Source organism: Centruroides sculpturatus, unplaced genomic scaffold (genome assembly GCF_000671375.1).
Source record: "Centruroides sculpturatus isolate CEXI.00-Female unplaced genomic scaffold, Cexi_2.0 scaffold217, whole genome shotgun sequence".
Classification (NCBI taxonomy): Eukaryota; Metazoa; Arthropoda; class Arachnida; order Scorpiones; family Buthidae; genus Centruroides; species Centruroides sculpturatus.
Window position 1 is genome coordinate 41,766 of NW_019384750.1, and position 24,169 is coordinate 65,934.

The following is a 24,169-nucleotide window of genomic DNA, read 5'->3' on the forward strand; positions in this document are numbered from 1 at the left end:
TTTAAAATGGCGGACGACGTAACTTACGAATAATTTAAAAGTAAAAGCTGACCCCTTTAGATTTACAATTTTTAATAAATACGAGAAAAAAATGTCTCATTACGGATCTCAAGAATATAGTGGAGCGATATTACCGGCTCCCGTGGCTTTTATTCAAACTTTATCGCATCAGGTTAATGAACACGACGTAGAGACGTTGATTCAGGCGCAGCAACAGATGTAAGATTCTGTTTATTCATTAAATAAATTAAATTATTGCAATAAAATAAAAAAAAATTTACGAAACGAAAGACGTGAAGATGATGATTTTCCATGAAGCAAAGTTTTACAAAAGTTATACGGACTTTGGGAATATGCAGTAAAATATTTCTTGGTAGAAGTTACTTTTAGATCAATGTCTATATATTTACATATGTAGTAATTTAACTAAAAGTAACTACGTAATTTTCAAACTTAAAAATACTGTGCAATTAGTTTTTCTGTTGTTTAATATAATCTAGTATTGATATCATAATAAAATTATATTGAAATTTTTTTTTGATTATGTAATAATCATAATATGAATATATTACCTTTATAAATGATAAAATTAATATAATTGAATATATTGAATAAGTTTTGGCTCTATGGAAGACTTATCGCATGTTACCAATGCAGCCAGAGATTATATGGAAATGGGTGAATACTGGTTATTATGTTCGCCCATTTCTGTGATTTCTCTGGCTGTCAGTAGTGTGTGATAGCACAATTCAAACTTTGAATGAGTACACAAGCTTATCAGATCTGTAGAGCATATCTGTAAGAGCAAAAAAGTCAAAGGAACCATACCTCTACAAGTGATCCTTAGTGAGATACGCCCCCAAAATCGGGTTGTGTGAAATTGCAAGTTGTCGCTTCACTAATACTATTGTATTTAAGTATTTAGCCTGTGTGACTATGCTGGCTTTGAGTAGCTCGCTTGACTGTTCGTGGAGTACTTGATGTTATATAATTTTATTATAAATTTTTTATTTTAGGTTATAATTTATTTTATACTAGTACCACTGGATACTCCCTAGTGGGTGTTCTAGCAACAGTGGTGTTATCTTGTGGTATAAATAATAAATTCATATCAATAATAAAATCCTATTACAAATAAAAATATATATAGATACTTATAAATACTATAATAATAATCGATATATATAGATACTTGCAACATGGCATCTGGTGGATTTTTGTTTTGTTTATCAAGAACTGTCTTAATCTTACCCATTTTTGATTGGTTTCTTAATATTTCATTGTGTAATTTATTATAATATTTGTTTAATAATAAATTCCTATTACAAATAAAAATAATAATATACTGAATTTATTGTTAATTTAAATAATAACTAGGGACACTCCTAGTGGCTATTCTAGGCATTCCGTTACAAATTACAGATATACAAACAGTGCAATCAATGGCTTATATTATTATATAATTTTATTTTATTTTAGTTATATAATCACTTGCACCTCAGCACCTGGTGGGGGCAAGGTGAAAGCGATAGCAAGCACTGAAGCATATATATTCGGTTGGATGACTATATATGGAGCATTGATCAAGGCAAGTGATAGTGAGCCTTAATGATGTGGAGCATGGAGAATAGGCAATATATTGATACATGTTAAAAACTGATCTTTGGAGGTGAATACCTCGCAAAGGGTTGCATGTACAGGTATGGTTCCTTTGACTTGTTTGCTCATGTAGGAGTCTACAATTCTGGGGTGAAAAACCCCTCATTCAGAGCTAGAATCTTACCATGTACCATGTGGGATAAGTCATCCATACAGCCAAAACATAGTGCTCACATATTCAATTATAGTTATAAAGGAGGAAAAGCAAATTACCAATCTGATAAAATTAGGTTGTAGAGTATAGGTTTTAGTGAATGTGTGTTTTTATTTCATCATAGAAAAAGCTGTAATGGGAAAAATACTAATAAGTGCATGCACGAAATGAATCTGCATACATATTATATCAATGTTTTAATTTTTCTATGATGAAAATGTACTGTATGTGTATGTACAGTACCATACCTAATATGGAGTTTTTGAAGAAAACTAGCCAGTGCATTTTTTCTTTCAGTGTATCTAAAAATTTAATAATTATTGAACGTTTTATTTATTCTTTGAAATTTAATATAATTTTTCAAAATTTTTAAATTAATTTCTTAAATTAATAACAAAAATTTGCTTTACTAGAGCTCTATTTATATAAGTAAGTTTCTCTGTGCAGTTTGTTATTTAATGTAAGCAGGTACCAATAAAGCAAATTTTGTTATTTATTCAATACATTTATTTTAGCAAATACAAATTTTTTTTTCTGAAGATATATCCTGAAAACTTTTTTAATTTGCAACCACAATAGATCCTTGATTATCTGAGTCTCAATAAATTAAGGTTCTGCATTATCTGAGGCAAAACTGTAAGTAAATACACTACCTTCCTTACAGTGTAATTCATAAAAGAAAGTTCAAAATATTTATTACAAAATAATTTGTTTCTGTTACCTTTTATCATTTAACTTCAATGTGACACAAATTATTCATATTAAAATGTAATTACAATAATACATTAATTTTAAGAATAAAAAATGTGTATATGTATTAACTGTATAATAAATGATGTAAAAATTATTCTTATATATGATAAAATTTGCTAAAATATAAAAAGAGACTTAAAAATGCTATTGTGTAAATCTTTTGTTTGTAATTTTTAAATCAAAATGATTGTGACCATCCATATTATCCGAGTTTTCAGTTATCCAAGGTATTGGCAGTCCATGTTATCTTGTATAATTGAGATTGTACTGTTCTACTGTAATATCAACAAATGCATGAAATAAAATGACTAATATTAAAAATATAACAAATTTTATTGGCAAAATAATTTTTTACAGGCTTCTCAGATTTGAAAAAACAAATGAGATGCTAATTAACTGTAATGCATTGTCAGCATCAAGGTTTGAAGTGGCAAGCCGAGAAATAAAACGGCACATACAATTACTAACAGAAATGAAAAAAGACCTGGATTCAGTTTTTCGAAGAATTAGGTATTTATTAATTTAAACAGTGATATTTTTGATGTTTCAATATGAGTTTGTTAAAATGATTTAAGATTCTAGTAACTAATATAAAAATTGATTTAAGATATTAGTAGAATTTTCTAAAACATTAATGTTTAATGATGTATTTATTTGTAAAATAAGACAGAATTTTCAGTATTATTCAGATGGTAATATATGTTTATGTGTACAAACATTAAATTGCATAACAAATTAGATTTTTGGATAAGTTTACAATGAGAAATAATGGTACCTGATTAAAAAATTGACTGATTTTATACAAATAACTTTTCAGGTAACTATAATTCAATATATGTATTCATAGAAAATCAAGCTTGAATTATATATACAGAATTTCTACTCAACTTTGTATAAATTTCCTGACCCTCATGTCCCTTACAAGATAAAACAAAATAAAACAACATTTGACTTTCTATACACATATGATTTTGCTTCTCCAACTTTTTAATTAGTTATTTTTTCTAAATAATAGTTATATATTTTTCATAATTGCCAAATTATTAAAACTAAAAATAAATGTTTTATTAAATTAAGATAGTTTATTCTATTACTAATCCACAATCATACATCTACATTGCTTTGAAAAAAAGGAAAAGCAATTATTTATTTATTATTTATTAACAATTTCTGTATAATCCATGTACAAAAGTATATATTTATGAAATTTATCCCTTATTAAATTTCCTGAACTTTATAAAATATTAATAAATTGGGAAAAAACCAGAAATTGTTTTGTTAAGCAATGAAAATGACTTTCCAAACACCCTGTATAAGCAAGCAAAAAAAAATATATATATATAGATAAAGGAGCAACCCTTCCCAAGATACAGCATTATAAAATTTGCATCCTGTAGTGTTGAATTGTTTGCAAAAATTGATGAAAATATACCAAAGAAATTGGAATAGCATCCTAAAACAGTGTTAAAAATTTGTGTTATTTTTCATATTGAACAACTTTGTTGTTGTTAGGGCCACTCATAATGACCTAAATTGTAGTCACTACATAGTTTTTAATGAGTGACATATTTAGAAAACAATCATTCGAAGTGAAAATTTAAATTGCTTCTATAACATGAGGTGTATTGCTAACGTGACATTATTTGCTTACTATTGACTTATTTAGAGTATATAAATTTGAAACTACATGAATAAGATAGAAGTCTGTCTTTAGCTTAATTAATAAACTATATTAATGTTACATGTTATTTTCATATTTTTATTTCTGTGCTACATGGCATATCATAATAAAATTAAACTGTTTATAAAGTAGATATAAAATGCAGATTATGAAATTTCTTCTTGCAAACAGTTAAGAGAAATATTTTAAAAAAGGGACATTTTTGCATATGTTTTACTATAACAGAAGGGATAGAAAAAAAATTGGAAATAATTGTTTTTAGACCTAAAAGTTCTTTTTGTTATTTTGCTTATTTAAGAATGGCCAACAATTCCAGCAAAATGTCAATTGTGTCTGGCAGAGATAAAATCTTTCCATATATTATTTTTATTAATTACTTATGGCATAATTATAAAATACAAAAATTTCTTATAACAAATGTTTTTATAAAATTAACATAATTAAATAATTTGAGAAGAAAAACTGAGGAAAATCAAAATTTTTATTTATGCTTTTAAGACAGACCAGTATAATATATTCCTGATTGGAAAAAAAATTTTTATACATGTATTAATTTTCTTAATGATGACACATATATACATTTGTTAATATATTTATATTACTTATGATAATGCAATACTTAATATGAAATGAAATCATTTTTTAACTAAATGTATGCTTTTGAATCAGTAAATAAACTACATTAAATTTTTTTATAAAGTAAATTTTATTTTAATTATTGTAGAAAATATTTTCAAATATCACATTTATTTTTAGGTTTTTGAAAATGAAGCTTTCTCANTATGGTTTAATAATCTAGTCTTTTTGGGCTGCAATTTGAAAAAAACTGTACACACAAATTCCCACTCTTGTCCGTTCGTTCTTCCTTCCTTTTTCTTGAGAACAAAGTTAGATAGATGAAAGACAAGACTAGAAATGGAAACCTTAGGGGCAGGAGGCCTCGATTAACTATATACGAACTTCTAATGCAAACCTGAAGTCATGTTATTTCAATTCAAAAATTTTTCCCTGAAAGGTGTTCTGTTGATAAAGGAAAAGTATGATTTGAGTACAGGGACAAGCCACTAATTTTACAAAACATTGTTTAAAATGAGTTATCAGATAGTAATAAACTTACAAAAGTGATTTCCTAAGAATAACATTCTAAAAATCAAGTAATATACTGTAAATGTATTAACATTCTGAAAAAGTGCGAAAATCAATTTTCAATTAGAAAGTCATGAATTTGTAATTGTTCTAATCATGATTCTTAGATGATTTGTCTGATTGATACCATTTTTTAGAATTTATCAGAATGAAAATCCTTATTAATACTTAATGTTCTAGCTTTTGTGATATAATAAAAATAATATTGTACTCTTGCATATTATGAAAGATGAAATGTATTTTAGCATTATTTTATCAGTACTGAGCAGTAAAATACAACCATATAGCCATATCTTGTTGTCCAAATATAATATGTTCCTGAAAATAATTTGAATATCGAAAGAGTTCAAATTATTGGACTGCAATTTGAAAAAATTGTAGACCTATAAATTCCCACTGTCATCCATTTGTCCTTCTTTAGTATCAAGAATGGAGTTGGATAGATGAAAGTTGAGCACTTTTATGGGAAACTGGCCTCTATTTAGGTATTAATAATGTGAATCAAATCCTGAAAACTTAAAATGTCATACATACCACCCAACATTAGAAGTACAGTATGTTTAATTAAGTAACTGCAATTGGTCCAATGGCTTAGGAGTGCATAGCAAACAAACATACATCCTCATTTATATATATATATAGATAAAGGAGCAACCCTTCCCAAGATACAGCATTATAAAATTTGCATCCTGTAGTGTTGAATTGTTTGCAAAAATTGATGAAAATATACCAAAGAAATTGGAATAGCATCCTAAAACAGTGTTAAAAATTTGTGTTATTTTTCATATTGAACAACTTTGTTGTTGTTAGGGCCACTCATAATGACCTAAATTGTAGTCACTACATAGTTTTTAATGAGTGACATATTTAGAAAACAATCATTCGAAGTGAAAATTTAAATTGCTTCTATAACATGAGGTGTATTGCTAACGTGACATTATTTGCTTACTATTGACTTATTTAGAGTATATAAATTTGAAACTACATGAATAAGATAGAAGTCTGTCTTTAGCTTAATTAATAAACTATATTAATGTTACATGTTATTTTCATATTTTTATTTCTGTGCTACATGGCATATCATAATAAAATTAAACTGTTTATAAAGTAGATATAAAATGCAGATTATGAAATTTCTTCTTGCAAACAGTTAAGAGAAATATTTTAAAAAAGGGACATTTTTGCATATGTTTTACTATAACAGAAGGGATAGAAAAAAAAATTGGAAATAATTGTTTTTAGACCTAAAAGTTCTTTTTGTTATTTTGCTTATTTAAGAATGGCCAACAATTCCAGCAAAATGTCAATTGTGTCTGGCAGAGATAAAATCTTTCCATATATTATTTTTATTAATTACTTATGGCATAATTATAAAATACAAAAATTTCTTATAACAAATGTTTTTATAAAATTAACATAATTAAATAATTTGAGAAGAAAAACTGAGGAAAATCAAAATTTTTATTTATGCTTTTAAGACAGACCAGTATAATATATTCCTGATTGGAAAAAAAATTTTTATACATGTATTAATTTTCTTAATGATGACACATATATACATTTGTTAATATATTTATATTACTTATGATAATGCAATACTTAATATGAAATGAAATCATTTTTTAACTAAATGTATGCTTTTGAATCAGTAAATAAACTACATTAAATTTTTTTATAAAGTAAATTTTATTTTAATTATTGTAGAAAATATTTTCAAATATCACATTTATTTTTAGGTTTTTGAAAATGAAGCTTTCTCAACAATATCCAACAGCATTTTCAGGTATTTACCCTTGTTAGTTGGAAAATAATTATATCATTAGTAATGAATCTTTCAAACTTTGTTTACATTAATGATAAATTAAATAATCAAAATTTAGCATGAAAATCTAAGATCAATTTTGAAAAAAATTAATTTGGTGAAGAAAATTAAAAAAACACTCAAAATTCCATCAATATTTTATAAACATGTTATCAGATGTGTCATGAAAAAAATTTGAAATTTCAGATGTAATGTGTCAAAGAAAATTTGAAATTTCAGATGTAACTAGTACTATGCCTATAGATGAATAAGAATTGAATTTTATTTTCATTTAGTATAGTTTTTTCTAGATTCTTACAAAATTAATTTAATTAAGATTTTATTCTTTTATAGCTGCATATTTTTTGGCTATTAATCTGGACTTATCATATCATGTGGTATAAGTCCAGATTAATAGCCAAAAATTACATAGCTATAAAAGAGTAAAATCCTAAAAGGAAAAAGGTACTAGAAGCTGTATGAATAAAGAATTAATTTAATTATTTAATTAATAATAATATCAGTAGATTACAAATAAGCCTATTTTAATGCATAACTCAGATTATTGTTAATTAATTTATTAAGTCAAAATTATTTATGTAATATATAACTTAGTAAATTTTGGCAGAATAATTAATATACTAGCAGATGAGCCTGGTGTTGCTTGGACAGAAAGTAACGATAGCAAAGATTAAGATTATTAGATTATAGCCGATCTTACCTGTTTTCACCAAGTTCAAGAATTAGATCCCCCTCTTCCAAGAGTAGAGAATTTTTAGATATCTCTTACCACACCGATATAACAATAAATAAGACTCGCTGCAACCACTAACTGGTGCCTAGTACCACTAAGTGATGAATAATAAATGTTTTCGTAACTCTTTCTAGGATCATCTTCAGGTTTACTAAATTTGAAAAATAAGCAGGATTTTCCTGAATCATTCATAAATATAAAATCAAATATTAAGACAAAGAATTCGAATAAAGCNCAGTTAAGAGAAATATTTTAAAAAAGGGACATTTTTGCATATGTTTTACTATAACAGAAGGGATAGAAAAAAAAATTGGAAATAATTGTTTTTAGACCTAAAAGTTCTTTTTGTTATTTTGCTTATTTAAGAATGGCCAACAATTCCAGCAAAATGTCAATTGTGTCTGGCAGAGATAAAATCTTTCCATATATTATTTTTATTAATTACTTATGGCATAATTATAAAATACAAAAATTTCTTATAACAAATGTTTTTATAAAATTAACATAATTAAATAATTTGAGAAGAAAAACTGAGGAAAATCAAAATTTTTATTTATGCTTTTAAGACAGACCAGTATAATATATTCCTGATTGGAAAAAAAATTTTTATACATGTATTAATTTTCTTAATGATGACACATATATACATTTGTTAATATATTTATATTACTTATGATAATGCAATACTTAATATGAAATGAAATCATTTTTTAACTAAATGTATGCTTTTGAATCAGTAAATAAACTACATTAAATTTTTTTATAAAGTAAATTTTATTTTAATTATTGTAGAAAATATTTTCAAATATCACATTTATTTTTAGGTTTTTGAAAATGAAGCTTTCTCAACAATATCCAACAGCATTTTCAGGTATTTACCCTTGTTAGTTGGAAAATAATTATATCATTAGTAATGAATCTTTCAAACTTTGTTTACATTAATGATAAATTAAATAATCAAAATTTAGCATGAAAATCTAAGATCAATTTTGAAAAAAATTAATTTGGTGAAGAAAATTAAAAAAACACTCAAAATTCCATCAATATTTTATAAACATGTTATCAGATGTGTCATGAAAAAAATTTGAAATTTCAGATGTAATGTGTCAAAGAAAATTTGAAATTTCAGATGTAACTAGTACTATGCCTATAGATGAATAAGAATTGAATTTTATTTTCATTTAGTATAGTTTTTTCTAGATTCTTACAAAATTAATTTAATTAGGATTTTATTCTTTTATAGCTGCATATTTTTTGGCTATTAATCTGGACTTATCATATCATGTGGTATAAGTATAGTTTTTTCTAGATTCTTACAAAATTAATTTAATTAAGATTTTATTCTTTTATAGCTGCATATTTTTTGGCTATTAATCTGGACTTATCATATCATGTGGTATAAGTCCAGATTAATAGCCAAAAATTACATAGCTATAAAAGAGTAAAATCCTAAAAGGAAAAAGGTACTAGAAGCTGTATGAATAAAGAATTAATTTAATTATTTAATTAATAATAATATCAGTAGATTACAAATAAGCCTATTTTAATGCATAACTCAGATTATTGTTAATTAATTTATTAAGTCAAAATTATTTATGTAATATATAACTTAGTAAATTTTGGCAGAATAATTAATATACTAGCAGATGAGCCTGGTGTTGCTTGGACAGAAAGTAACGATAGCAAAGATTAAGATTATTAGATTATAGCCGATCTTACCTGTTTTCACCAAGTTCAAGAATTAGATCCCCCTCTTCCAAGAGTAGAGAATTTTTAGATATCTCTTACCACACCGATATAACAATAAATAAGACTCGCTGCAACCACTAACTGGTGCCTAGTACCACTAAGTGATGAATAATAAATGTTTTCGTAACTCTTTCTAGGATCATCTTCAGGTTTACTAAATTTGAAAAATAAGCAGGATTTTCCTGAATCATTCATAAATATAAAATCAAATATTAAGACAAAGAATTCGAATAAAGCAAACTTATGTGCTCCCTGTGTCAACTTTATATACAATGGAACACTAAATATCGTTGAGAATTTTTAGAAGAGTCTAACAATATGTTCAATTTCCTGCATAAATGCAAAAAAGTGTCTAAAATAGTACAGTAGAAGCCGAGTTCTTCAGGGTAATCCTTAACCCTTTCTGTCTCTCCCCCACAGCGGGGGGAATTTCAAAAAAATCCCTTCTTAGTGTACGTTCTCAAGACATACCCTAACTGTACAAAATTTCAGCTTTCAACTCCTAACTATTTGGGCTCTGCACTTATTATCATCATCATTATCAACCCATATTGATTATATTATAAGATTTATAATTACATCTAGATAAAGAAAAGAATTTGTATTAAAATAAAATGTTTTTATAGCTGACATAGATTATTGAATTGAATTCTTTAATGTAATTTTACTTGACCTAAACTTATATTTGATGAAAAATAATATTAGTTTTAATAGATAAATAGAAATAAATTGAATATGTTTTAGGTTTATGTTTACATCTTTAGTAGATATAATTTTATGATTCTAAAATTTCACAAATGTCAGAAATAAAAAATTTGAAGTCATTGCCATGCAAAATAGGGATTCAGATTCTACTTGCTATTGTCTTAAAAAATTTCATTTTTAATTATTCAGAACATTTTTTCAGAATAATGATTTATACTAACTATGATGATAAATTTTAGTATCACTTCTTAATGTATTGAGAATATCATATATATATTATTTTAACAAATTTAAAATTTCATCTTTTCCAAAAACAAATTTATCAAGGGATGACAACCTAACCAACTATCTGTAGTCAAATTACTTTATATTTAATTATTAAAATTAGCCTTAATATGGTCCAATAATCTGGTAGAGCATTTGGTGTTAAATTTTGAATTTGATAAGTGTAAAGAATTTCATTACTAAACAGAATTTGAAAATAGATTTACATAAAAAATACTGGATCTCATTAAATTGTTTAAAACTTATCATTAATGACTAATACACAAAGTTACATGTTATTTTTATAATTGGTTAATGGTTTATGTAAAATGATTTCTGCATGCTATTTTTTAACTTAAACTTTATAACAAATTAATATAACATAAAACAAATTAATATAATAATAATTTTATCAATAGCTATAATTATTTGAACATCCTGTTTACTAACTGTTAAAGAACCTGTCTTAATTAATTTGAATCAAATAATAATTTATTGTAGCTTGTAACAACATATTTAATGTATTGGATGAAGAAGAAGAACAGGATGAGAAAGAAACTGGTGTTTCAAAGAAGAGTCAAATTAGTAATGCTATTGAAAGCACAAATCCTCCTAGCAGTTCGGAAGACAGCCAAGGTAGTTCTTCAAGTTTTATTACGTCTCCGTGTACATCTGACGATACTACTTAATTTTATATAGAAATTTTTTTATATGAGTATATTATTGCTCATCAGTAAATTATCATTTATTGTACATAAAATATTATTTTGTCGTCAAGAATTAGTTTGATTTCAAGTTTTTATATTAATATTTTCATTGTTTCTTATAAAAAATAATTTTAAATTACTAAAAAGTTGAAGAATGTTATATGTTTTGAAAATTGAATATTTATCTATGTATAATGTTCAAATATTATAAGCCAATTGAAAATATTAATATTTTCTTTATAAATTTTAATTGAATTGTTCAAAATTCTTGTTGCCAAATCATAATTTTTGTTTTTAATTTAATTGTATATTTATTTAAATAAAGTTTTGTTTTTTAAAAGGGTTTTTATTTTATTGTTCTTTTTAGTTTGTTTTTAAACATTCTATTTTTGATTTTATTATATAATGTTATTTTTAAAATAAATTTAATTAAAAAACAATATATATACATGTATATAAATATACAGCACAAGTTTATTCCTTTATTGGAACTCCCACGAAATTTATGAAGAGATTTATAGTTGGTACAGTAGAGCCTCGAAAACTCGGCCACACCCTGGCAGGGCAAAAAAATCCTTAGTTAATTAATTTTCATGATAAAGACGGCTTTATGCCTCATAAAGTATTTTTCTGAGGTCTGTCTTATCAGGTAAATTACTGTACACAGTGTATTCATTAATTTTCATTTTCATGTAGTAAAGGCTCTATGCCTTCATAAAGGACGTACTTTTCCTTTGTTTAAGGGTATTTGGGCAGTTTATTCTCTGTTGTATTCTCAAGTAAACAATACATACAAGTACAGTACAGTATTTTCTGAGGAAACACTCATACTTATTCTTTTTTTTTAACTCCATTTCCGATAACCCAGCATTTTCACAAACTCGACCACCCTTCGGTCCACATTAGGCCGAGTTTTTGAGGCTCTACTGTATACATTTATGCATAAACCATTTGTAATAATAATAATAAATGTACAGATATTAAAAATTTGAGATTTGACATTTTGGCCATCCAGCTCTCAATGGTTAAGGCATCAGTCCACTACTGTGGGGACTCGTAAAATCTGGGCAAGCAACCCCAGGAATTTTTCAATCAGATATGTTTGGCTTCTATCCTTATCGCTTGGAAAAAGGTCCTCTTGGCAAATATAGTTTTTCAGACCATCCACAATACAATGATCATGAACATGTTAATAAAAGAGACTTACAAGTTTTAAAATATTTTTAAGTAAGCCCCCCTTTGCACTCTTCTGGATCCATCACTGAAATAAATTGTGAATATCCAGTAAATTATGTATAGCTTTTTAACAAAATACTCTAAATATAATTAAAAACAGTAATTGTGTACTTTTAGCAGTGTTGTGCCAAACTTGTTATAGTTTTATTCTGATAGCAACATGATTCCACCAATTTTATCATATATATATTATCAAAATTGTTAATAATGAACTTCAAAAATATATAATTTCAAAGTTGTTAATTGAATCATGTTCTTTGAGGCACATGCACAACACAGAATGTAAAGCATGTGCTGTAATATAAATATACAAGCAAGAGATTTGTTTTTAATATGCCATGGCCTATACTGAACTATGTTTTCCATTTAAATATGTAATTAATAATTAAAATATAATTTTTACTACATTTTTATTCAGACCTCCACTGAAAATTGTCCCATGTGCCAAACTTAGCATGTGTGCTATAGATTGCAGACTCCTGGTGTAAACCATCCATTGCTATTTTTATAAATAATAATTTCAATATGACAGACTCTATTTTAAATTGTTTGTTTTATAACCTGTTTTTATGACTGATATAAATTACTTTTTTTTGATTGAATGAAATGTAACGTTTTGTGGCAATCTCTTAATGGTATTATATAGTTCAAGCTGTATTGCTCGAAACTGTGTTTTATTTTATGGCATAGTGTTGCTTAGATAGTTTGCTTAATGACTTTTTGGAACCAATTAGATCCAAAAGCAGTTTTCAGTCTGCTGCAATGATTTCCAACCTTTTAAATATCATAAATAGAAAACAAATTTTACAGGCCCCATGTTTTTTTTATTTTACAAAGTGTAAACATGTAAAACAATAATCATCTATCATTAGCATAAAATAAGAGCATTTTAACAAGAAATTTAGGATTTAATTTCAGAATAGAGAACATCAAAAACATGATGATGATAAAAAAATAAAATAGAATACATTTTGAATACAAGAATTATACTAATCAATAATCTACAATTTAATAACAACTACTTTGTAATTGTTTTCTTGAATAAGTTTGGAAATTTGAGATTCTATACATTGTCACAAGTCAAGTCACTTGAAGTGAGACTTGAAAATTCAACTTGGTAAATGAAAACAAAGTATAGAAACATTATCAAGATTCCAGATTTGTATGTATAGTGATTTATTGATATTTAAAAATATAAGTTCTATTGTTTTAAGTACATTTACTGCAGACTGACAAAAGTTTCATTGTGGATGGACATTTAGGAAACACTGGTCTATCATACGTCAGTTTTGTTTATAAACTCCATAATAACCAGGGCCGGACTGGCAATTCTGGCAAATGCCAGAGGCAAGGGCAAATTATTAAGGCACTGGAGTTATACAAAACATGAATAATTTCAGAAACCCATTAGAAATTTATTTTATATAAAAATTTTCAGCATTATATTACATTAATAATGTCTTTCATATTAAAATTAACCTAATCACTTATTGTATTATTTTTACCTTTAATTGAATGAGGTTGATTTTTACAAGCTGTTTTTAATACCATGACATGGTCAAATTTTGTTTACAGTCCAGCCCCGGTAATAACTTACATTTATATTAAAAGTAAAATGTGAGTATTTTTTAAAAATTCATCAAATCACAATTTGTCTTTAATGATTTAATCAAAATTAAATAAGTGTACTTTGTTTGTATACATATCAAATATGTTAATAATTTTCAGTTCTTCAAAAGAGCAATGTTGTAAGAATGGTGGACATGAGCTCTAAATCGTCTAAATTTTCAAATACAGAAAGAATTTCTATTGCATTTTCTATTCAAAAGTTTGCAAAATTAAACTACAGATGTAAACCTATGTTCAATTGTTTTTTTATTTTTGAATGTACCAGTACATAAAGAATGTTTACATTTTTAAAAATTTGAATATTATACATTGCTATATAACAGCAATCTTGTATATAATGAACTCTCGTGTAAACTTTAATGTAAATACTTTATTAATATTATATTTTATTGTTATAATCTATATTTATCATTTTGAATTAAACTGATTAAAGCATTTAAAATATATATATATATAATTAAATTCTATTGATATTTATGTTTTAATAATTTGGATTTTATCATCATTCAAATTTTGCATTTAGATTTTTAAAGTAAATCAATGACAATATGAAAAAAAAAATTCTCTTTTAAAACGTCAGAAATACACTCAAACCTGTCTATCACGAATCTCGTGGAAATGAAACCTACCTATTTAAAATTTTTTTCTCAAGATATACATACAGGTTTGTTAACAGCAAACAGTAATACGTTTGATTCAAGGTATGGTATTGATTAATACAATAGCATGTACTGTACAGTACATACCTGTATTAGGTAAAAATAAAACATTTTTGACATCCATTAGCAGAAATGGTCAATAATTTCTGATGCCTGACATTTTTTAACTGGACAATTTTTTGAAGATAAGTAATACAGTAGAGCGTCGATTATCTGAAAGTCAATCATCCGAAAGAATTCCAGTCGGCAAATTTAAATTTTTGCCAGTGCTGTGGCGCTGCAATCTTTGGCTATGTCTTGGGCACTCAAATATTTTACGTTTTTGATACTAAATTAACTTCTGAAGTACAATTTTTTATTGTTTTTATATTTTTCAATATATTTATTTTGTTCGTACAAAATAAAAAAATAATTTTTAACGATACAATAGTCTTTGTTAGGCTTAACATCAACGAAAATTCAACGCGAAGCGACACGCAACGGAGAAAAATGTCAAGATGGGATAAATTAATATATTTTTTGTACATAATCGGTTATCCGAAACATCGATCTTCCGAACAACCCCAGTCCCCAATTGATTCGGATAATCGACGCTCTACTGTAGTTGTAAAAGACAACAACTAAATGATGGATATGTTAGATTCAATCACCCTACTCAATAGCCTTAACTCCAGCAAAAAAATCCTATACTATGTGAATGTTTTCATCCACATTCCATTGGGCATCAGGCTGTAGACTTGGAAAATGGAGCCTATTTTCCAATTCTACAGCCTGATAATGTCCAATGGAATGTGGATGAAAATGCTTGTGTAAGTATACGATTTTTTGTTGGAGTTTAGGCTACTGAGTAGTGTGATTGATAGTCAGGATATTTTTGCAGCTATTGCTTATCTTCCTGAGATTCAAGGAAAGCTCAACATTTTAATGGCCTTTTCTGCTTCTTTTGTGGTAATATCTTTAGGTGAATCTACCTGATCCTCTAGTTTGTCGTTGTCAGAAAATCCTCTCATTTTCCATGTTTTCTATATTTGTCAACATTCTGCATGTTACCAGGGAATCATCCACATGCAAAATCTCTTCAAATGAAGTGTCTAGATTAAGTCTTGGATTAAGAATTAATCTTGATGATTATTCATTCATCCAAATTTTCTTTGTTAGTTTCTATCTTTTACAATGTCAATAGTGTTTTGTTGTTGTTCCTCTTTCTTGTTGTTTCTTTGCTTAAACTCTTCTACAAAACTGTTCTTAATTGTCTTTTCTGTAACATTCCTCCAAGCATAGTCTATCATCCTCGTAGCATCCAAAACATTGATAATGGAAAGGGTATTGCCATCATCAATGGCATCTAGAAGTTTTAAAATCAATTCTCTTCTGTATCCCACTTTGAAACTTCAAATGATCCCTTGATCGAGGGGTTGCAGCTTAGATGTGATATTTGGAGGCAAAAACTTTATCATGATGTTTTTATTTTTATTGAAGAGTGGTTGGAATAAGTGTTGCAATTATTGATAAAAAAAAGAATTTTTCTTTTTTAAACCCATAGATTTGTTGATTCCTTTCAAGCAGCCACTGAAGATTTTGTCATCCAGGCTTTCTGTTTTGCTTTGTATGTTATAGGAAATGATTTCACTTTTGAGAAACATTGGGCTTTGCTGAAGAATGACCAATCATCAATGGTAGAAGTTTTTCACTTCCAGTTTGATTAACTGCTAAGAATACAGTCACATGTACTGTACTTTACTCTGTTTCCCACCTTGGCACTCTTGTCCCTTGAATATAGCTATTCTGTTCAGTAAACATTGGAAAAAAGGCCTGTTTCATTTGCAATGAAAACATCCATTGGCTGATACCCTTGAACAGGAGAAGGGGAGCTCCTTGATCCACTGTTCACAAACACTTTGAGGCATAGATGCACTTTCACCACAGTTTCTTGAAGACAATGATGTGTCTACTTTTAAAGCTCTCGAGACATCTGTTGCTGGCTTTAAATTCACTTTGGCCAGCTCTTTTGGCAAAATCCTCAGCTTTTCTTTATAACATCATTCCACCAAGAAGAACTCTCCTTGGTCACAAGATTGCACAAACATTGCACATTCATCTATTTCTGGAAAATACCATTTTTGATTTTTTCCACTTTCTTGCTGCTGTTTTCAAGTTTCTCTCTACTGAATCTCTGTTCTTTATTATTATTGAAAGCGTACTCTATGGAATACCAAACTTGGTTGCAACTTCATTCTTTCTCATCTGAGGATTTCTGTCCAAAAATTATAAGATTTTCAGCTTTTTGTCAATAGAAAGGACATTCAACTTTCTTTTCACACCAGTCATTTACTTCTCTTAATGTTGCAATCACAAACCTAAATGATGTCAAAAAACTGTTGGTCAAGGAAAGTTTGTTAAAATCCATTATAACATCACCTGGAATAATAACCAATAAGGCACAAGTCAAACTCTTAGCCAATCAGAGAAAAGCAGTTTTAATTGCAACTATATTGTGAGAGAAGTTTCTCAACTACAGTTTTTGCTATCAAAATGTAGTCTCCAAGCTTTGAATGTGTCATTGATACTTCGGTTGGTAATTCAAGATATAGAGGTTTTGGAAAAAAATTATTTGAGATAAACATGGAAAATATATTGAATTTAGGCTGTGTACACATTAAGCGTTTTGCATTGTGTTAAACGCGCGTTAGCAGCGTACACACCACGCGTTAGCTCGGCGTTCGATGGCCATTTAGTGGAGCGTGAACACTGGCTCAGTTTGGAAATGGAAGTGAAAGTAATTGCTTGTGTGTGCCTCCTCCATCATCGCTATAAAAGACGATGGCAGAGGCAAAGAGAATTTTGGATGCACCCAATATTACGAGATAGACTGACGCATGGAATGTTTGTGACGTTGTATCCAAAACTAAGACAATATAAACCCAAATTTTTTAATTCTTTTAGAATATCTATAAAATCATTTGACGATGGCTGGTCTCTTTTAGATTTCATCAATTAATAGACCAGTATCAAAATGATCATTCTCCATTTCAGCCAACGTCCACTCTACCCGAAAGCACGCGATCGAATGTACAACATGGCAGCACATATATCTCAAAGCGTGCGGCTGACGCCCACGAAACGCGCATTCTAACAAAAATCTATCAACGCGTGTTTGATGCGTGCTTGGCCAGAAGTGCGCGTTTGAGTATGTATACCTATGCAGAACTCTTGGTTCTTTAAAACACGTGTTTAAAAACGCCTAATGTGTACACAGCCTTAGGCTGCAAATGCAGTGAAAAAACTTAATTTTGAGTTAAAGAGGTTTTTTGAGATAAACAGGTTTGACTGTATACTTAACTGTTTAATATTTGGGAATGTTACCCATGTTCAAAATTCATATTTACCAAAGTACCAAAATCTTAAGCATCACTTTTGATTAATTTAAAACTAAAAATGGAACATTGTGATGCCTGACAGTATTCTAATGGATAAGGAGCAATATATATTTTCAGCATAAATATAAAAACAAGTTTACAAATTAAATTATATGGATATTTTTACTAAAATTGTAAACATATAAATGAAAATATTAAAATTTAAACAAGCAAGTTTTAAAATATAACTGAAAATGTTTAACATTTTATTATTCCTATCTATTTATTTGCAAATAGAGGATGTCCAAAAGTTACTGTGCAGTGAGAAATTTGTAATGACATTGCATATGAGACCTGTATGTTGTGTCCCCCGCATTTCCATTTTGCAGTAGATGCTTCACTGCTTGTTTGCAGATGTTACAGTTTTTGGAAGACTTCTTTGCTGATTGCATTATCTTCCATGGAATCTGGCCCACTATGTCTCAAGACCTCACTCCTTGGATTTTGGGGTCTCTGGGGACATTTCCAGCATTTGCTATAGGAGAAACTGCAGTATAGTATATAAAACTTCACTTTTATTAAAACTTACACCTTTACCATTGCACAGTAACTCTTCAGATAACCTGAATAAAAAAATACTACTGCACTTTCTCAGAAGAGTTTATTTACATGATACAATCAGCTTCATTTTGTTTAAACAAATGTTTCATTATATTTTTGCATCTATCATCATCTGGATCTGTTCTTACAGAAAATTACTTAATTTATTCTTAGAGAAGTTAATTAGCCATCAATCAATAGATAAAACAAACTATTTTCATAATATAAGCAGATGCATATTGAAAATGGAAGACAGAAAGTGCATATGCCTCCCCTTAACCAAAAGTTAATAAATAAATAAAACATTTTTTTCTGTTATTTTCTTACTGAAATATATTTTATGTATATATAAGTTAATTAGCCATCAATCAATAGATAAAACAAACTATTTTCATAATATAAGCAGATGCATATTGAAAATGGAAGACAGAAAGTGCATATGCCTCCCCATAACCAAAAGTTAATAAATAAATAAAACATTTTTTTCTGTTATTTTCTTACTGAAATATATTTTATGTATATATAAGTTCTTTTAGATTTATCTACTAAAATAAATTTATGAACAATCTTATTGTAAATGCTCTTCTAATACACTATATGTCATGAAATTATCCTTTTGAAGTATTGTTATTTGTTAAATTATTTATATATTGAAATTTTGAAAATTCAGTGAAGTTATGAAATTGAAAATGTTTAATATTTTGTTTTTTTTTATGATAATTTGATCTTTTATTTCATAATTCTAATATTTATAAAGCTTTAACACAAGATTATATCAGTTATTGATATTTATCTAAGAAATATCGCAGAAAATTCTATTTAGGATATAATTTTATACAGATTTTTTTATAGTTTACTTCACTAAATTAAATTATATAATTATATTTAAGCATATAAAATTATTGAACTGAAATTATAAGTTAAAATATATTTTATTTCAGGAAACTGCTAGAAAGAGTACGACAAATTGGAAATGTAATTGTTCTTAATTAAATTAATGAAAAAAAAAAATCTGAAATTTTGAAAATGATAACATTATTTATAAAATAGCATTTCTTGTATATTTTTACTTTGTAAAAATGAATTAATAATGTACAGTTAGGATCTTTAAAATTAAAATTTAGTTTTGGAATATTTGTAATATACAGTACTCTCTATTAAATTAAGAGAATGTTATGTAAGTGAAAATATAACAAATAATAATCTGAACTAATTTGCCGAAGTTCACTTTAATAACAAGTTTTTCTCGAGTAAGTTCAGGCAACCAAGCTCAGATGCACCTCCTGACAATGGGCTTGGTTGTCTGAAAGTACTTGAGAGAAACTTATTATTAAAGTGAACTCGTAAAGCGGATCATTGTGTGTTATGCAGGGTATCCAAAAAGTTACTGTGCAGTGAGAAATTTGCAGACGTTAAAATTATACATACCAGTATAGTACCTTAAGTTGTAAGTCCTGCATTTCCATTTTGCAGTAAATGGCATTACTGCTTGCTCACAATGTTCTGGTTTTTGAAGGAATTTTTTTTGTTGATTGCATAATCTCCCATGAAATCTGGCCTGTTAGGTCTCTGGAGGAAATTTCCATCATTTGCTATAGGAGAAACTGCAATATCATGTATAAAACTTCACTTTTGATAAAACTTAAAACCTATTCTACTGCACAGTAACTTTTTGGACACCTTGTACACAGTTTATATTTAAAAAAAACTTGTTTTTGCATTAATAAATGGAAAATAGTAAGTGCAATCCTCTACATGCATATTCTCTTGTATTTTAATATTGGCAATAATAGCATTAAATGACTAGACTATATCAAGAGCCTTAGTTGTTTTGCAAATCAAATTAATTATCATAACATCATATTCTCTCTTGTTACAGAATATATAAGTATACAGTGTGTGATCGTGATCGGTTAATGAACATGTTCACAAAAGATTTTTACGTTTGGATACGATTCGAACACCTCACAGAACAAATACAAGAAGAAGCAATGTAAAATAATGAATACAGATTGGTCTTCTCTTGTCTCCAGGTGACAATATGAAACCTTTTGAAGCGCAGGAGACATCAACATTGATGCTCAACCTGATACCAATTGGATAGTGTTCCTCCAAACTTTGAAACTTTCACTTGTAATTCCAGCCTTTTGTTTACCTTTCTGACAGAAAGAATTTTTTATAGTCTTTATGAGACTGTTGGGCATTTGTTAAGTTTTGCAATGGTTTTTTTTTTTGTCGAAAGGGGAGAGTTTAACTGTCCCATTGGATATTCATTAACGTTTTAACACCAAATTTTGAATTCAGTCAAGGCCTCACATTTACATAATTTTTTTATGCACTAGTTGATTTCTATTCTCTGAATTTTTGTAAGTGCTTTTCTGAACATTTATTTGAAAAAGAAACTGATAATATTTTGGAGCCTAAAAAGAGTAGTGTGTCAAGAACAGTGCTCACCATAGAAACCAAACAAGAGATAATAGCCAAGGTAAAGAATGGGCAGAAGATGGCTGATGTTGCTAGGCAGTATGGCTTGAACTAGGTCTACAGTAGACATAATCAAGTGATGTAACTAGTATGACTATCATAAAAGAGAAAGCTAGAGAAATTTTTGAAGAACTGAAGAAACAAACTCCACATTTGTCATGAGGAGATAGTATTCAAGGCTAACACTAGATGCTTTGCAAAGTTTAGAAAAAGATTTGGCATTAAACATGTGGTAATTCACAGTGAGTCTGCTAGGGCAGATAAAGAAGAAGCTAAGAAGTTCTGTCTCAAATTTGAAGAATTCATTAAAAAAGGATAATAACAAATTTTCAATTGTGATGAAACTGGTTTATTTTGGAAGTGCATGCCAAACTGTACCCACATCACAAATGATAAGAAAAATATTCTTGGGCATAAACCCATGAAACACTAATTGACATTACTTTTGGGAACTAATGCCAGTGGTGATACACAAGAAGTGGGATAAGCTTCATATCATTCTGAGAACCCTAAAGCATTAAAGAAAAAAATTCCATAATTAAAGAAAGACTGTCAGTGATGTTGAGATCGAATAAAAGGGCAGGCTCTTTTCAAAGAATGGCTGTTTGAAGTTTGTGCTCCAAGCATCAAGGATTACCTTCAGACCAAAAAATTGCTATTGAAAGCACTGTTGCTGTTGGACAATGCACCAGGACACCCAAAAGACCTTGAAGATAATTTGCTGGAAGACTTTCCTTGGCTGACAGTTCAGTTTCTGCCTTCAAATACCACTTCGTTGACTCAGCCAATGGATCAGGTTATTGCAGGTTTCAAGAAATTGTACATTTGTGCACTGTTTTGCCTGTGTTTTGAGCATGCCAGGTCTCCTCAATAATGACATTAAAAACGTTTTGGAAAGAAAAATTTGATATTCTTGGAGCTATCCAGCTCATTCAAAAGGCATGATCAGAAGTCACTGAATGACAGTCAAATTCTGCTTGGCGAAAGCTGTGTCCCTCCTGCATTCAGGAGATGACGTCCCTGAAATTATGATGAAATTGTGACAACTGCTAGAGATCTCAAATTGGAGGTTAACAAAGATGACACTGAAGAGCTTACAATGGAACCTGAAACTGATCTGATGACAAACTCCAAGAACTCTCAATTGAATGAAGAACACCAAGAAACTCAGCAAGATGTGTTTTCTTCTGAAAAAGAGGACCAATGATGACATTTGCTATTAAAGATCTTTTGAAGAAGTGAGAGGATGTCTGAACAATGGTCTTAAGAGTCACATTCAAACCAGGTTGAGGTTAATAGGCTTGGGCTCTACAATGACAATGCTATTAATTACTTCTGAAAAATCCTGAAGAAGAGAGGAAAGTAATTGACATTGGACAGTTTCTTTAACACTCCACAAATGGAAAAAACACGACTGATACATATATATAATCTTGCATTTTTATTATTATAACATAAATAAATGTAGTAAGAAAGTATATACAGTAATTTTATTTATTTATTTTTTGGGGTTTCCAGAAGGACTTAATCAAATTCCCATACAAAATCTATGGTAAATCAATAATCGGTTAATGAACAATTCGGGGTAGTGAACATGGTCTTGGAATGGATTATGTTCGTTAACCAACCACCCAACACAGTTTCAAATGTATGTAATATATTATTTTGAAAAACATTACCTATTTTACAGATAAATTAGTTTTTAGAGTAAAACAAATAATAGATTTTTTTTATCTGGAAATTTTCTATGTGAAGAATCATATATTCAAGTGAATGTTTTGATAGAATAGTCTCAACAAGTCTCATTTGACTTGTTATTTAAGCTGTTTGTTTCACCTTGAAATTTTGCAATATGCAAAAGTTATAGATCATAAAGTAGTCCAAATGATTCATTGATCTAACTGTTGGTATGCTTTTTGTAATCTCATTTAGAAACATTGTTGTTTACATCAATGTTTATTATTTATATTTAATCAGTTTTTCAAACTTTTTAAAGGATTTTAAAGAGTTCAATACTCTACAGAATTTTCCATTCAAACATTCTTTTTTTCATTAATTAATTTGATACTATTTTCTTATATTTAGGAAAGAATTGCATGAAACATGGTACCATAATCAAAACTCCAAAAAATAAATTGCCAAGTTAAGAAAACCAAGAAAATTTATTGAAAAAGCAATGCTTTTGGACTAATTTAGTTCAGCATCAATTCTTCAAGAACTAAATATAACTTAAGAAATAGCAAGCAAAATATAATTTTTTTATTCTAAGTTTAACTTAAAAGAAGAATTTGATTTTAAATATTAAATATACAGGCATTCCAAAAAATATAAAGATTTAGATTTCGTATACTTGAAAACTTTTATGCAAAATATCTTCTATTCTTATATTTTTATAAACTAAAATAATTGTTTTTTCATATCTTAAGATTATGATGATAATTTGTAATTTTTTTTCTTTGTTCTTTTTATTGAAAGTTTCTCTGAATGTGTCCACAATCTAATAAAGAAAATGCTGATGTGAGTATGTTGTTAGAAGCAATTTAAATTTATAAATAACCTATAAAATTTTTCTGAAACATAAGAAAAATAAATATCCAACATATTTTTATATATATTTTTTAAAGCCAGCATGCTGGAAAAAAGTCATTACATGCCAAGTGTTGCCCATCTCTAATCTAGGTAATAATTAATCTATGGCTATAACCCGAAGAAGGCCTAAATGTGTGTAATAAATTGTTCTGTTGGAAAGGAAGTTATTTTATGTTTATAATAGCTCTTAATTTTGGCATTTTTTCCCCATTTAATTTATTCACCAAGAACTAAACAAAGGAA

At 27.9% G+C, this 24,169-nt stretch overlaps 1 protein-coding gene across 4 annotated transcripts; it reads left to right on the forward strand.

Moving 5' to 3' along the window:
* On the forward strand, positions 1-24,097 carry LOC111628540 (kxDL motif-containing protein CG10681-like). 4 transcript variants are annotated; one of them, XM_023372352.1, is made up of 5 exons: positions 1-219; positions 2,924-3,076; positions 7,130-7,176; positions 11,168-11,302; positions 23,813-24,097. In XM_023372352.1, the coding sequence occupies exons 1-5, from the start codon at positions 92-94 to the stop codon at positions 23,836-23,838; spliced, it is 489 nt and encodes a 162-aa protein (XP_023228120.1). In that variant the 5' UTR covers positions 1-91; the 3' UTR covers positions 23,839-24,097. The 4 variants fall into 4 exon arrangements, with proteins under 4 accessions (XP_023228120.1, XP_023228121.1, XP_023228119.1 ...); XM_023372353.1 differs by lacking the exon at positions 23,813-24,097 and adding an exon at positions 19,795-19,904; XM_023372351.1 differs by lacking the exons at positions 7,130-7,176; positions 23,813-24,097 and adding an exon at positions 8,773-8,819 and having other exon boundaries at positions 11,168-11,487.
* Positions 24,098-24,169: the final 72 nt, after the last annotated feature.

Coding starts and splice junctions, on each gene's coding strand:
- LOC111628540 (XM_023372351.1), top strand. CDS start 92: ATGTCTCATTACGGATCTCAAGAATATAGTGGAGCGATATTACCGGCT. Junction 220..2,923: donor ATTCAGGCGCAGCAACAGAT/GTAAGATTCTGT, acceptor AATTTTTTACAG/GCTTCTCAGATTTGAAAAAA. Junction 8,820..11,167: donor ATATCCAACAGCATTTTCAG/GTATTTACCCTT, acceptor AATTTATTGTAG/CTTGTAACAACATATTTAAT.